A 14955-nucleotide genomic window follows, 5' to 3' on the forward strand; every position below is an offset into this window, starting at 1 on the left:
AATATCTAAAACAATTGTAAAGCGCTGTAAAGCAAGACTGGAATAGCAGTCGATACCTAACTACATGCTACGAGCGTAGAATCAACTTTTAAACCTATTGCCTCAAATGTTTTTAACAGTTGAGTTCTTAATTTCAAAGGAAACACTAACCAGAGCTTAGTCTCTTAGCACATAGCCATTTCATGTAGTTGCGTCGACGTGTGGCTACCCAAAGACAATAGCCAGATAAAGGCATGCATGACACGTAGGACATTTTTATAAAACTGCAATATACCGGGAGTTCCTAAATAAACAGTCGTATTTAAAAGCTGTATATTATCAGCATGGAAGGCATGACAAAAACGAATCACTTTCTAACATACACAATAGTCGATGCCATTTCACGTGATACCATCTTCTTTTTGCTGTCTTTTCATTTGCGGCCACAGAGGACGTGTTCCAGATGAGCCCCCTCTCGCTCCACACACAGCTCTGCGCGTCGCCGAGCGGACTCCACCGCAGCCTGGCAGATCTCCGGCCGCACTCGGCGCACCGCGGACGACACGGCCCACTTGAGGTCATCTGTGGTTCTGGGGTTGCTTTTGTAGACCTGTGACTTCAGGTGACCCCAGAGAAAGAAGTCAAGTGGGGTCAGATCCGGAGAGTGCGGGGGCCAGATCCGCACCTCTCTGCGGGAGATAACCCGCGAACCGAATCGGTTCCGCAGCCATTCTCGAGTCGCAACGGCCGTGTGCGCCGAGGCTCCGTCTTGTTGGAACCATTGTTGGTCCATCAGCTGCCTGTCTCCACCCAGCCGCCTGTTCAGCGCAGTCCAGAACTTGGCTAGGACTTGCCGGTAGCGCTGAGCGTTGACGGTGACAGACTCCCCAGCGTCGTTCTGAAACCAGAAAGGTCCGATTATGCCACTGCTGCTCATTGCACACCAGGCTGTGCACTTCACACTGTGCAGAGGGGCTTCCGCGACCAAATCGGGTGGCTCCGTCGACCAGAATCGAAAATTCTGGGAGTTCACGCGGCCATCCATATGAAAATGGGCCTCGTCGCTGAACCAGATTCGGTGAAGGAACTCATTGTCCTGCTCGCAATTTCTCAAAAACCAGCCGCTGTAAAGAAGCCGTGACTGTTTGTCGACTTTCGACAGTGCTTGGTGAACGGAGATCTTATACGGGAACAGCTGAACGTCGTTTCTGGCCAAACGGTGAGCGGTGGTTTTGCTACAGCCCAGTTCCTGGCCCAGCCGTCTGAGCGACTTTTGTGGGCTCTTCTGGAGGACTTCTCGTGCCTTTTGGGCGTTTAGAGGCGTCCTCTTGGTTCTTTTTCGGCCACATTTACCCTTTTTTACGTTCTCCACACTACCTCTTGCCAAAAACTTCTCAACTATACTTAAAATGACGGTTCTTGATGGCACTTGGGTCCTTTTTAAGTGTCGGCGTAGCTTACGTTGTGTTGCAACGATTGACTTTGTCTCAAAATAGAAATGTACTATTTTTGTTTTTATGTCAGTACTATACGGCTGCATGATAGAAAGTGATTGATTTTGGTATGAAATAAAATGGCATTGCACGTGCTATCATCACGTGCAATTTGATTGTTGTGATTTTGTTAGTTGACGCCACTAGAGGCAAAAATAATTCGACTGTTTATTTAGGAACTCCCGGTACCATATTGTCCTCCATGAGGGTTTCGATGTGGCTTCTTGGCTTTCGACCAGAGAAAGCATCAATTTGACGGAAAGGTCGGCCACTGCAGGCGCCGACTAGTATCACCTCTTCTTCATTCGGTGGAAGATCCTTCACCGAAAGTAAAAAGGTCAAAGACTGGGTGCAGCTGTTTCTAGCAGTCTTGGAATCGAATAATGTTTTGACCGAGCTCTAATTGGGTGCCTTTGTCATTTGATTGTTGATCTGTTGTACAGCTGCCCCTGCTAAATTGTCATCTATGTTTAGAGTGCTACAAAGCCAGAGTTTATTTGTTGGCGACGAAAATGCAATGCGTAGATGGCAATATCGTGGGATGTGGGTTGCAGGTTTTTCATGTGCTTTGAATTGAAAAAGCTTGGGGTGATTTGACAAAAATGACGTTAAGTGGGCAGGACTTTGTTTTCCATTCGTATTCTCAGTTTAGCCAACGACGCTTTGTCTTTTTACCCCTATCTTGTTCACTGTATACTATTATGTATAATATAGGTACCTTAACCATCGCCCGCACATGGGGGGGGGGGGGTGGTTGCCACCCCTCCAGGTAGTCTTTCTGCTCTGCACTCAACATTTTTAGAGCTAGGAGGCTGATTTTTCGTATAGCTGCTTCTCTATCCTTTCTTGATGTCCACTGAAAATTCCAAGTTTCTGTGGTTTTTGGTTTCGGAGATATGACCTTGTTTTTCAGGTCATGTCATGACCCAAATGGCCAATTCTCAACATCTTGCGTTGGCTATGGGCCTTGTGAGCTTTTGACACCTTGATTTCGGCCTTTTTTGCCAGTCTTACCTCCCACCTATCATGGAACATGTTGTTCGACGATGTAGAGATGTCAAGGTCAAGGTCAAGGTCAAGGTCAACCTAGGTCATCTAAGGTAATTGCGTTTTAGGCAAGTGGAATTTACTTTTTGTGAAGTTTTTTTGACTGAATTTTTGGTAAAAGCTTCTCAGATCATGATTTCATGTCATATGGACACATAAACAATCGGTGCACACATCAGTATACACACAGACACAAACAGACATACAAACACATATAATTGACCTTGACCTAACTTGACCTGAAATGACCTCAGCGGCAAAAACCTGTTCGGGTAGTGTGACAAAGAGGTTCTAGCTGGCTTGGCACCAGAAAACGGCATCGTCATCGGTATATGATAAGCAGCGCACTTGATATCCAACGGTGACCCAAAACAGCAACATTTTTTTGTTTGACCTGACCTGGAAGTTCAATGACTGACCTGAGAAGGTAAAATTGGGTATCATTGGATATGTCTCTTCCCAAAGAATCTTTTTGGTCTTTACCGCTAAGCTCTATCTCCAACAGGAACGAAATGGCGCGGGGGGGGGGGGTGGCAACCCCCTCATGTGCGTTCTAGGATGGGAAAATGGCATGTGCGGGCGAGGGTTAACATCCCAAACCTCTTTAAGTGCTGAGAATTGCGGAAAACGTACTCTTCTATTATGGAATAAAAACGCGACCAGCGCATGCCTTCGCTAAGCCTTTGCGCGCCATTCCTGCAAGAAGTAATTTCACGCGAGTGGACACCAAACCCCTCGGCTGGCCATCTGAGATCAGGGCGGCGGCTCTCTGCGCTGCACTGGGTAATGTCTGAGGTTATGTCGCGTCTATTTAACGTCGACCTGCATCTGTCGCTGCACGGCCGGCCGGGCGGTAACTCGAACGGTGGACTCCGATCCCCATCAGTCGGCTAGACCATGCGGATCAAGGCTGATACGCCGCCGGCCCGCTCCCACGACACTGTCCATCACCGACAATCGCCCATAGCGACCACCAAATTGCCGGCCAGTTGCAGTTAGTGAGCTGTTAAAGCGGAGCGGCAGACCGGACAATCGGGCAGTGATCTGACTCCCGCGCCGCGGCGCCGCGTCCCTCTGACCGGCCACCGCGCCGGCGAGGGTGACCGGTCAGCCGGTGATAAATATTCACTGGCTAGCGACTGTCCGCCAGCGATGCCACTGATCTGGCATCGTGTGTCTCTTGGCTGACGAGCGACGCAAGCGACTGGAAAATTAACTAGTCACGTGAACGTGAACGTGAATGATCCATTGGCCCCAGAAAGAACAACACATGAGGCAGACAGCCGTGACTGTTTTTTTTTCTTTGAGTGGTTGCTGGTAGCTGAATATGTCATTTTCTACTCATTTTCAATCTCCTTTTTGTTCATCTTTTGGGACTGGAGCTACGAAGCATAACACATGCCGTTTACCGTGAAGTGTTTTTGATGTAACTTATCCTCGTTGCCACATTTACCACTCTTTTAGTTCCCATTCATTCTACATTCATCAATTGCCATGCTGTTGATTTTTCTCACTCCCTCACTCTCTTGTTTTTTTTTTTTGCCTGTGTAATGATAAGGTATCTATCCGTCTATGTCTGCCGCCTTCGTTTTTCATCCGTTGCAAATGCGATGCTGTATTTGTTTCTTACGGGTGATCAGGTGAAGAACACTCGAAGCTTAATGCTCGGTTCGGTCTAGCAGCCTTTCTACATCACTTTTACGCACTCGGTTTCGCTGTGTGCTCTCAGCCTTGCAGTGCGTAAAATGTGCGAGGCGCCGATGGCGTCCGTGCCTCCGTGGGTTATAGTTCTGCTATAGCTGCGTGGTGCGAAACCAAATCCAAACTGCTCATAAAATGATCATTGGGCACGTCAGGGTAGGCTAGGTGCGGCAAAGCATCATTATCATTTTACGGTCCCCTAACATTTATGGCACGTTCATGCTATGCATTCCACGTGATGTATGCAACATTATTAAGACATGACTCCACAGAGCGGCACTTACGCTCTAGTAAAGACATAACAATTCAATTACCTGCTAGGTGAGGGATTCTGACATTTACACATCTCGGCTGCTTTATCTCGCTCACGCTGCACGGGACGAGCGTGTGTGAAAGCGCCCTTCTCGGACACGGTTTTTATGAGTCGTCGGCCATTTTTTCGACCCTAAACTGTTGGCGAGGTCGGCATCGTGACCTGGACGACCGATAAGCCTCCATCAGTGTGCCCTAAAGACCGGCCCCGGCGGCCATTTGGCAGAGGTGGCCGGCGGCTCTGGCCGCGTGGGGAGCCGCGCCTCCGTCCGCCGCCGGCGTCCATCACCGCCGACCGGCCGGCGGCACGTCACGTGTCCCGTGGCGGGGGCGGGGGCGGGGGCGGCACGCTGCCGCCGCCCAGCCTCCGTCGGCGCTGTTGTCCCCATCTGTCGCTGAACTGAGCCACCACCTCCGCGGCGCCGCTGGCCCATTTTCTCCGCGGCAGCCGCCTGCGGGCGAGGGGTATGCTGTGCCGCAGTACACGCCGGCGGACGGGCCAGCCTACCCGCCATGGGCCGGGGCGGAGCCCGCCGCTCGCGATGAGGGACCGCTCGCTGTCGGTCGACTGTCGCGTGGGTCTCGTCTTTTCCGGGGATCCTGACAGGCCACCAGTGAGATGAATATTTATGGCAGCAGCTTCCAGCAGACACAGCTAGGGAACGATGGCTCAAAATTAGATTTCCAGTGGTGTTTCTTGCAACACTAACCATGATGGACCTGTACAATGTGTCATATTTATGCAAGACGACATAATTGAATTCAAGCTTTCATGAAAATTTTTTGAAAGTGAATTCGCAGAGACAGAGAAGGTCAGGCCTGTCATTTATATATTTTAGGAGCTGAGACACATTCTTCACTTCCGCAAATTTATGGGCTTTTATATTTGGGATTTGATTTACCGAGTCATTCTGTCGCCACGGCAGCCTTGAATAATGTATGGCCCTGGCGCTGTCCACAGTGGGCCGCCGAACAGCAGTTCAAGGGGTAGTCGACCGACACAATCCATCCGTTTCCAGGGAGATGTATAAAAACAACGCCGGAGAATTGGTTTTGAAAACTTGTGTTTACATCGTTTAAATTTTTCATCATCTTGTTGAAGTATTTTAAAATGAAAAGCTAAATGCTGCACAATAAACACATTTTTCATGAAGCCATTTCGTTTGAGCGAAACGGCGTAAGAGTTGATTAGCAGCCTCGGATGGGCGGTCTCAATTCCTTATTTGCTATGCTTTCAAGTTACATTACCTAGTTACATTAGTTATGCCAATACTTTTGGTGAAAATATTTCATTTTCATTCCTCATTTATTCCCCAAGAGTTTTTTTAATGTTAACAATGTATCTAAGCACCCTAAATGACCGAAAGAAGAACTTCATAATTGTTGCAATGCTGGCTCGCATATGCACATACCTAAAGCTCTGAGCCATTTAAAGTTTTCTGAACGGGGAGATGTGTCGATTTGTTCGTAAAGATGACTATTGACTGGCTAGGGTTCTATGAAGGTATTAGTCATCACTCATAAACCACAAAAGCTGCTGTAAACACTGGCAAATATTTACTGCCACAAACAGACCAGAAAACTGCTCGTGTTGACATGTTACGAAACAACTGCCCTTCTTTTCATGTTTGGACTGTTGGCATGACACACACCAAGTTCGACCCACACCAGCGTTCCAGCGCTGAGTTCCAGCGCGGAATGTCGTCACGCACCAGTTCCGTGCTCTGGCGATATTGCTCGCTCCTCCTCAGATCTCGCTGGCAGTGACAGACGGCACCAGACGCGTGTCTCTCCTCCGTTCCAGTCGCGCAGATGAGGACTCGGCGCACCGCCGCGGGCCCCGCCGCGTGTCTGTCGGTCCTCAGGACCGTGTGCGCTCTCCCGAGGCGCGGTACTCCCCGTTTCCAATGACCCGGCGTCGGCACTCACCGAACGGCGCGGGGCGCGCGTCAATATTGCCGGTTTTCAGAACTCGTCGAATGCGTGAGCGATATTGGCTGGGCGCGGCTCGGTGCCAGGCCGTTTCAGCGCCTCGCTGACGTGTGTTTGTGTGAGCGTGAGTCGCGGAGCGGTGCGCGCACTCTCCCCGTCTCGGCGGTGAAATACACTCAGTCGCGACGGGCCAGCTTTCCAGACCGCCGCGAGGCGCCTAGGTCACAGAGGCGATTTGTTAAGAAAACACTCTCAGAGCAGTAAACCAGCGAGCACTACATTTACTTTGCCGTAGATTATTTCTAGAAGTGGGCCAGATGTTTGCTTGCCTTACCACAAGGCGCAAGGCATGCGGCACCGCGCCGACATTGCAGAACTCCGGCAGCGCTTGCCCTTTTCGCAGCCTTTCCAATAATGCCGGTGATAATAGTTTGGACGTTCTCTCGCCGCACTTTCCCAACTCAATCCTCAGGAGAAGCTCCAAACGGGGGCGGGGAGGTGCCGTGTGTCTAAAGTATTCAGCACTTTGCTCCCTCGAGGTCCGGCCACATACACTGACATCAGCTCCACGCCGGTTCCGCGACCGGCTTTGCTCCGGTTCCGCGCCGGTTCCGCGCCGGTTACCCGCCTTTCTGGGTGGCCGCTGGGTCAGGCTGATGGCGTGCTATCAGCGGCTTTCATGGTGCCCTCAGCAGCCCCCGGACACTCTCAGACGCATCTGCGGGTGTCTCCCACGGCCGGCTGAGCGGCGTCGGGCCGTTGGATAGCCCTGTTGGTGTTGGCTGTCCTTTCGACCCGCCGCGGCTAGCCGTAGTGACGAGTGTGGCGGCTGACGGGGGTGTGACTGCTGACGGGCTGTGACGGACGGGCCCAGGTGGTGCCGCGGCGGCGATCACGCCCCCCCCCCCCCACCCCCGGCACTTCCGCTGAATGAGCGATCCACGCGCCGAGTTTTGAGACCACTTCGTACCGTTTGTTGTTCCCGTCAGTCGGTCACTTACTTGCGGTGTTAGTTTAAAATAACGACGAGCTCGGAAAGAGCACTGTTGTGATGGAATACGGGCAAACATATACATTACTTATTTGTCGTAAAATTGGAGACGATGATAGTGAATATGATCAGGTTTATTTGCCTATTCAGTCAGCGGAGTACCCATAGACTTCCCGTATAGAGAAGACTGTCGCCCCATAGTCTATCGATTCGTCTGTTAGTGGCACTTTATGTGTCGTATTTATGCCGTTTCCCTAAAGTGGCCTTATCGAGGATAATTGGATGGAGCTGCATATCAGTTCAGCGCCTCGATATTATACTTTCTTTGTGAATTAAATGCCATTTTGTCCAACATTTAATTGGATATTTTTTTTTCTTCTAAAAAGTGTTGTATTTGTGGCAAGAATAACGTCCATTTTTATTATTTGAATCAAACAATTTAAATAGCTTTTCACTGGCGAATAGAAAACACGAGTCTATCTTATGCCCTTGGAGTTGTTTGTAGTATATGTGAATGGCGCGGCATAACAGTCAATTGCTCCACAAGTTGCCGTCGCAGTCGGAACGTCACACTGTAGAAGATGCCTTACTCGTATATCGCTGTTTTGTGGGCAGTCAGAAAATAAAATCCGAGGATAAAAAATAAGGGTCGGAGATTTATTCGTTGCAGAGATCGATAAACTCATATTCAACCATTCTATTTGCATATTTTGCGTTTAAGTGTGGTGTCATCTGTACCGACATGACTGAATATTTCACAAATGGAGTTACTCACTGGGTACCATAGACCATTGAGAAAAATGTGCATCGCTCAAATTTCCTCCATGGTAACCTGACTAACTCATTATTCGATTGCGCTCAAGTTTGGTCAGGAAATGGCTATTTCTATTTCGGCTGCCCCAAAGACTGTGTGTTGACAGCTATATGGATTTACAGCCCGTTGGTTATCCACACATTGGTTTGCTTTCAGCGTGAAATAGATACACATTTTGATTTATGGCTTCATTGTGTGCGACCTCACGACTACACATGCACCGTAAAAGAACGGCCACCTAAACGTCCAGTTCGCGGCCACCTAGGTGTCCCTCTTTCAGGTGCAGTTGCCAGGGACAAACAACTGCATTGATCGAACCTTTGATTTAGTGACGCTACCAGAAAGCCAAACATTCTTGTGGACCGCCTAGATTCTATGCGAACATCAAAAGCTATACTTGTTACATGTTACATCAAGCTAGTTTGCTGTTTCTTGTGAACTGCAGCATAATATCAATGTGACAACAGTTTTAAGTTCTGTGAACGGTTACTCGCCTGTATGTTTGATATCAACTTCTGACTACCCTATCATAAATGGCGGGCAGTTGCGGAAAAAAATAACTGAAATGATACTGCGTAAGAAGGTTTAACTACATAAGCTATGTGCGTTAACATATAGAGGCTCAGCATACGAGTATAATTAAATAACTATATAACCGCAACACCCTTAGGACAGTTGACATGGTACCTTCTTTTAGCTTTTCATGTGTTTCGCACTTTTCGGCTTCTTTCTTCTGTAAAATTATATTTAGACTATCGATTGACATCATATAGCACGAATAATTAGAAGTAGCATTAGAATTCTATTCGTTTTCTGACACCGCACTGATGACTGATCTATGAGGGCATGCATAATTGCATATTGCATGACGAAAAAACATGTAGAATATACACAATGGGAAAGAAATTGCTCATCATCAAACAAAAAAAAAAAAAAAAAAAACACTCGAGCGTACATACATTCCCACGTGCCCCCTCTGCGTGCCGCGTGACCGCGTGACCGCGTGACCGCGTGACCGCGTGCCGCGTGACCTTGCGGCCCGCTCGTGTCACGGTACCATCGGTCAGGCGTGGACACGTGTCGAATCACGGCGCCGCTCGTCCGTCAGTGGGGGCGGACCGGCGGCGCCGCCCCGTCGTCCGCCACCTCTCCGCATCCATCTCCGCCGACGTCGGCGACGCGACCCCTCGGCCAACTGTCGCACAGACCGACGGCGGACGGCCCGGGGCCCGACCGCGGCCTACAGGTCACTGCCGGCTCATGGGTCGCGCTGAGGTCGGGCTGGGGTTATGGGTCGGGCTGAGGTGGACCTATTAGTCGACCTCAGCCGGACCCATGAGCAGCTAGCTGCCTCAAGACTGAGGCGTAGGATGGGGGTGGGGAGGGGGTCGTCTGTTTACGGTCTGCTCTCGGCGTTGAAAAGCTATCACTTTTGAGAGTTGTGTTTATTTGTGACGTTGCATTGTGGTGAATGCATGGTATAATGCGTGATATTTGTATAGGCCCATTGCGTGGGAGGCTTAGATGCATTGTGTGTCCAAATGTTGCACAGTGTCCGGTTCGCGTTGTAGTTCGATAACCATTGGACTAGCTATTATTTTTAAAGTCATTTGGGGACTTTTTGATAGGGACTAGGCCATTTATGGGACATGTCATCTGACACTGATTAGAACTAATTGTGGTGCAAACTTTGGCGGAACTGTTTGACAATGAACGTTGCCGTTCAAGCAAACTAATATTTTGATTGCCTGTTCTATCTCAGTCGTGTTATTCCGTAGTGTTGAAGATCATGCTCTTAGTTTTTAAACTTCCACCATAAAAGATATCACTATTCATTTGATTTTTGATCTTGTAATGCTGACACGGAATTAAAGCAAGGTCTTAATACCTACTAATTAAACTAATCTGATTAGAAGGAAATGACTGAAATGATAAGATACGCCCCGAAGGCATCTACTTGGCACTCCGGTACGTAGTCTAGGCACTCCGGTCCGGCTTGTTTCTTCCCTATGAATGAATGAATGAATGAATGAATGAATGAATGAATGAATGAATGAATGAATGAATGAATGAATGAATGAATGAATGAATTTTCACCGCGACCCCTGGCGTGTCCTGTCCGCCGAAAGCTGGAAAAGTTTAAACTTCAGTGTGGGCTGCTGTCGGTCGCTTTGACACGCAAACGCGCGAGCGTGTTGCCCGCCTGTAATTAGTTGGAAAGTGGGCTGATCCTGCGTGTCATCGACGACGAAGGTGTCCTCTCTTATCACAGGACACCCCTAGCCTCATCACAGGACACCCCTGCTCTCATCACGGCTGTATGCGCCGCTGCCAAGAGCCGGTGCCACGCCCACACCCACGCACATCGCGTAGCACATGGGGGAGGGGGAGGGGAAGGAGAGGTGCAGTCAATGCATGTTCCCGCTCAAAGTTCATCTGAGTTCAGAAAGCTGTTGGAAGCCAAAACATTGACCTCAAAGTCGTTCAACTGTGTATGTTTGAAGGTGTTTGATGTCACATCATCAGTAATATGCCCCTGTTGCTTTGCCATTAAATTGCAACGCTTGGAAGTTCAACAGTTCAAAAGCAGAGGTAATGTGATTTCTTTCAAATAATCATTTGATAATATTATTTAATGGTGCTCATTTCACAACGTATTTGAATGCAAAATTCCTTGTGCTTATATAAGATGCTTCATATTACTTTTCTGCCGTTCCCTAGTAGCACGAATTACAGCCGATCACTGAACTATAGAGGCTCAGTTCAATAATTCAATTTCACCTGGTATTACCGCGATATCAACAGTGTCATCACTTGTTCTCCTTCCATTCCTCCAGTCCAATTGGAGAGCGGGCCGCCGCTGCATTGTCATCCGCATGTATCATCGGTGGAAAGTTGGCGGCTCTTTTTCTGATCGAGTCTCGGGCGTCTTTCCCTGCCGTCCTCCGCGGAAAAGACGTACGACCCCTCGGCGTCGTTTTTGCACCGTCCGGAAATTGGAGCGCGAACACGGGGGACCGGCGTGAGACGATTTCCAAGACTGGAAACGGAGGGTTGTTATAAAGGTACGCCTCACATTGTAAATGCGGTCATATGTACTTTTTTTGAATTCCTTGCTTTTTATTGAACACCGTTTATATTTCAAATTAGCATTTAATCCATTCTTTCATTTCTCTCATCATCCTAATTGTTCTTAGTTTGCTATAGAGCAGCACGGGCAATCAAAAACTTACTGAGGCGAGGTTGACTGAAGGGCGACCTGAGCTAGGCGGGCTGACATCAATCAGACTCAACTGGCACGGTCGGTCGCTGGCGCAGAGCCCAACTTCAAGTGTCGTGTCGACTGATGTATGACACCTGCTTCGAGGGAATAATTAGCGCCGCAATGCCCGGCGATTTGGGCAATCCGTGTGTCAGCTAGAGAAGGGCGCCGGTCGTTGACTTGACGCGTGTTTTTCTGTGTTGAAATTGCCCTGCTTTTATATGCTAGCGTTTGCAATGCATGAAGAAAGTCAAGAAACGAAAACATCGGTTCGCATGCCTCGGCACCATTTTGCGTAAGGAAAGACACCCCTAGATAGGATGGAAAATGTACAAACCAAATTATTCTTGCACGTATTTCTGTTATGTTTATTTTCGCAGGTATTCGTAACGCACAACGAACTTTCTTAGTTTTTACACTCAGGCATCAATAGAATACCGCTCCAGTCACCACATAACATTCAAACTACTCTCATGCAGTACCTATCACTTTTCCGTGGACCATACCGTCATTTACCAACGCTCAATATTCGTCGCTATGTCACACGCCACTCGAGCCAAACAATGTGCAGGATTCAACAACCATTACTCTCTTTGTTATTTTTCCCTCTCCCACCTTCTTGTTTTCATGATGACACACCTTTAGCAGGAGTGACCTGTTTTACCTGTCCTCTTCGACAGGACCGCACGTCTCCTTCGGCGGCGGCGGCGGCGGGGCATCGGGCTTGTATTTGTCACTGGGTTTTTCTTGGTTTTCATCTGTGGACATGGATCACTCTTTTAAAGCCCAGAGTCGTCGAGAGCATGGGTTCCTTTGAAATTTTCATTGATGCATTCATAATTTTAAACTTTCCAGCAAAGCTGCATATGTCATTCTCTTTGGATCTTAGATTCCTTCATTGATGGCCCAGTGGAGCAGCGCCCCTCACCTGGCGTTCCGTGTGTCGTGAGATGGCGTCTCTCACCTGGTGGCATGCAGGAGCCCAGGGGGTCCACCCCCAGAATATCGTCCGTGGAGCTGGGCAGAGCCTCTCGCTTTCGCCGCTGGTTCTTGGGACCCGGCTCACCGGTCAAAATTTCCAACGCCTCTGCTTGTGCATCTGCGAGGAGAATGAAAAATTACATGTTTGTAATCTACTTGGCTTCATGTAGCAAGTTGTCTTATTTACAGGAAAATGTAGTTAAAAGCAAATGAAATGACAAAATTGCTCTGGATGCGGTAACTCAACTATAAACCAACCCAACCACTATGTTTTTCAGTGAAATGGCCCGAAAAAACACATTACATTATAAATTAATCTTGACATAGACCTCGGTATACAGAGGTCTATGACCTTGATAATTTAATTGTTGGCTCACTAGGGCTCATTTTCTTGCCAACGTCACCCTCTGCAACACTAGCTCGTAATAGCGATGACAAACCAACAAGACCATGGCCTACCTTTTCCTTTGTCACCGGCGCCTGGCAGTGGTATGGAGGCGCAGAGCTGGACCAGGGCGAGCCCGACCAGCAGGATGGCCAGCTTCATCTCTGACGTTGGAGCCCCCTGGATGCTTTTTGAGGTCGAGTTGGAGTCGAGAGGCCTCGCTCGCCCGATGATCGGGGCTCTATGCGGGGCGCGGCGACGATTGCTCGCCTTTTTGACGAGCCGCTGTCGTCACTGCGAACTGGCCGTCACAATATGTGACGTGTGATGATGTGTGGTGACGTGTGACGCTGTGTGACGACATGTGACGTGGTGTGACAAATGTGGTTCTCGTTAGCCGCCGCCCTCAGGTGACAGGGGGTGGAGAAACATGTTTTTGTCGTGTCAAGGCGCCCGGATTTCGGCGTGACTATTTGACAGCGTGTTTTGATTGGCCGCTTGCACCGCCCAGTTTTGTGTAAAATTGATACACATAATAAGCAGGGTTTCTGGGACTGACGCAGAAGGCCTCTCGTAGTTATCATGTAATTCAATTTACAATTACATTACTATTTTTACAACTACTACAATTACTTATTACTACTAATTACAATTACTATTATTTACAATTTACATTATAATTTACAATTCAATTGTATGTTAGGAACAGAAGCGAAGAGAACCTCACAATTAGGTTATCGATAGGTATTAGGTATCACAGCTATGAACGATAGTTGTGGACTACGCTATGACGATAATTCTGGTGTATTTATCACAACAAAAATACGTACGAGATTGAACTTTCCGACACCTCTCGCTCATACACCATTAAACCTTCGCATGTCTAGCACACTACCAAAACCATGCTCATTTTTCTACGTAATCCACTAATGATTCGTCTTTTTTGACAGGTGCTCAACATCGAGGACCCTGGTCTGCGGGAGGCCATGAACGTGGCCCTGAAGAGCGGTCACGTGCCCATCGAGGACCAGTGGCGCATTGACGCCATCACCAAGCGCTACCACCAGTGTCTGGCGCAGCCCGAGATGCCCCCGGGCGCCGCAGGTGGGTCAGGGGGGCGAGGGAGGGTCACGGTAGTGTCAGGTCACCGGTGTCGGCTCGGCTGGTGTGAGGCAGGTTCGTGTAGATATCTTTGCTGATGTGCAGACGAGGTAAGCTATTTCTTTTCTGGACGTAATTGGATGAGGCGTAAGCTATAGTAGCGCCATGGGAGGCCTTGCCCATTCCGTCGTATTAGATCTCGCTCGTTAGTGTTTATAAGGAGAACTGCTGCGGCATATTGCTGCCGGGGCCGGACCACATGTCCGGAGCGCCATCAGCATGCATGGCGAGCCTCCACTGGCCTTCTGGTCGGCGCCGGGTGGCACGTTCTAACGCCTTGTTGCTGCTACCCACCTCTTATCTAGACTAAAATTGAATAATTCAACACTGCCGCAGGAGAATGGCGCGTTAGAAACTGTAAATAATCCCTTTTTACCAAGACCTTCACGTGGCTTGAATGTAAAGTATGATGAGTAAAGTTTTCGGTAGTTTACCTTGTGCAAGGATTACCATACACAATTCACATACTATCATTGCTGTGTCAGGTCAATAATGATTTAACATCGCACCTACATACCTCTCTTCGGCTTGCCATTCACACAGACTGCCCACTGTTAATGAATCAAATAAATGAACAATCATGCATCACCTGACATCGATCACATTAGTGCATATCGGTGGGGTTGCGGCCCACGCCGATCGCTGGTGAATGGGATGACCTCCCACGAGCCGATGTCACGTGACGCGCCCTGGGGGCACGGGCGAGATCGACCGGTCAGCCGGGCGTCCCATTGTCCCCGAGTGACATCCATAGATTGATGGTGGTGGGGTAAAAGCAGATGCCGAAAGAACGACCGAGGCGCGGGTCACAGGGCCATTGTGCGGGTGCCTGAGTGCGCCTCGGGAGAGAACGATAAAGGTGGGCGCTTTCTGGCGAGATGCGCAGCAAGGGTGGAG

General features: G+C 49.0%; 2 protein-coding genes across 2 annotated transcripts in view; one reads left to right on the forward strand and one right to left on the reverse strand.

Annotated features, from left to right (window-relative positions):
* Positions 1-14955, forward strand: part of LOC122392179 (calcitonin gene-related peptide type 1 receptor-like) — a 93573-nt gene that overhangs the window by 37417 nt on the left and 41201 nt on the right. The window contains exon 4 of the mRNA XM_043386781.1: positions 13848-14001. Coding sequence (XP_043242716.1) covers positions 13848-14001 — 154 coding nt within the window. The remainder of the gene's footprint in view (positions 1-13847; positions 14002-14955) is intronic.
* Positions 11884-13155, reverse strand: LOC122392181. The gene is made up of 3 exons (XM_043386783.1): positions 12972-13155; positions 12496-12630; positions 11884-12289 (listed from the first exon to the last, which is right to left on the reverse strand). The coding sequence occupies exons 1-3, from the start codon at positions 13057-13059 to the stop codon at positions 12192-12194; spliced, it is 321 nt and encodes a 106-aa protein (XP_043242718.1). The 5' UTR covers positions 13060-13155; the 3' UTR covers positions 11884-12191.

This window comes from Amphibalanus amphitrite, unplaced genomic scaffold, assembly GCF_019059575.1.
Source record: "Amphibalanus amphitrite isolate SeventyFive unplaced genomic scaffold, NRLGWU_Aamphi_draft 000473F_arrow, whole genome shotgun sequence".
Lineage (NCBI taxonomy): Eukaryota > Metazoa > Arthropoda > Thecostraca > Balanomorpha > Balanidae > Amphibalanus > Amphibalanus amphitrite.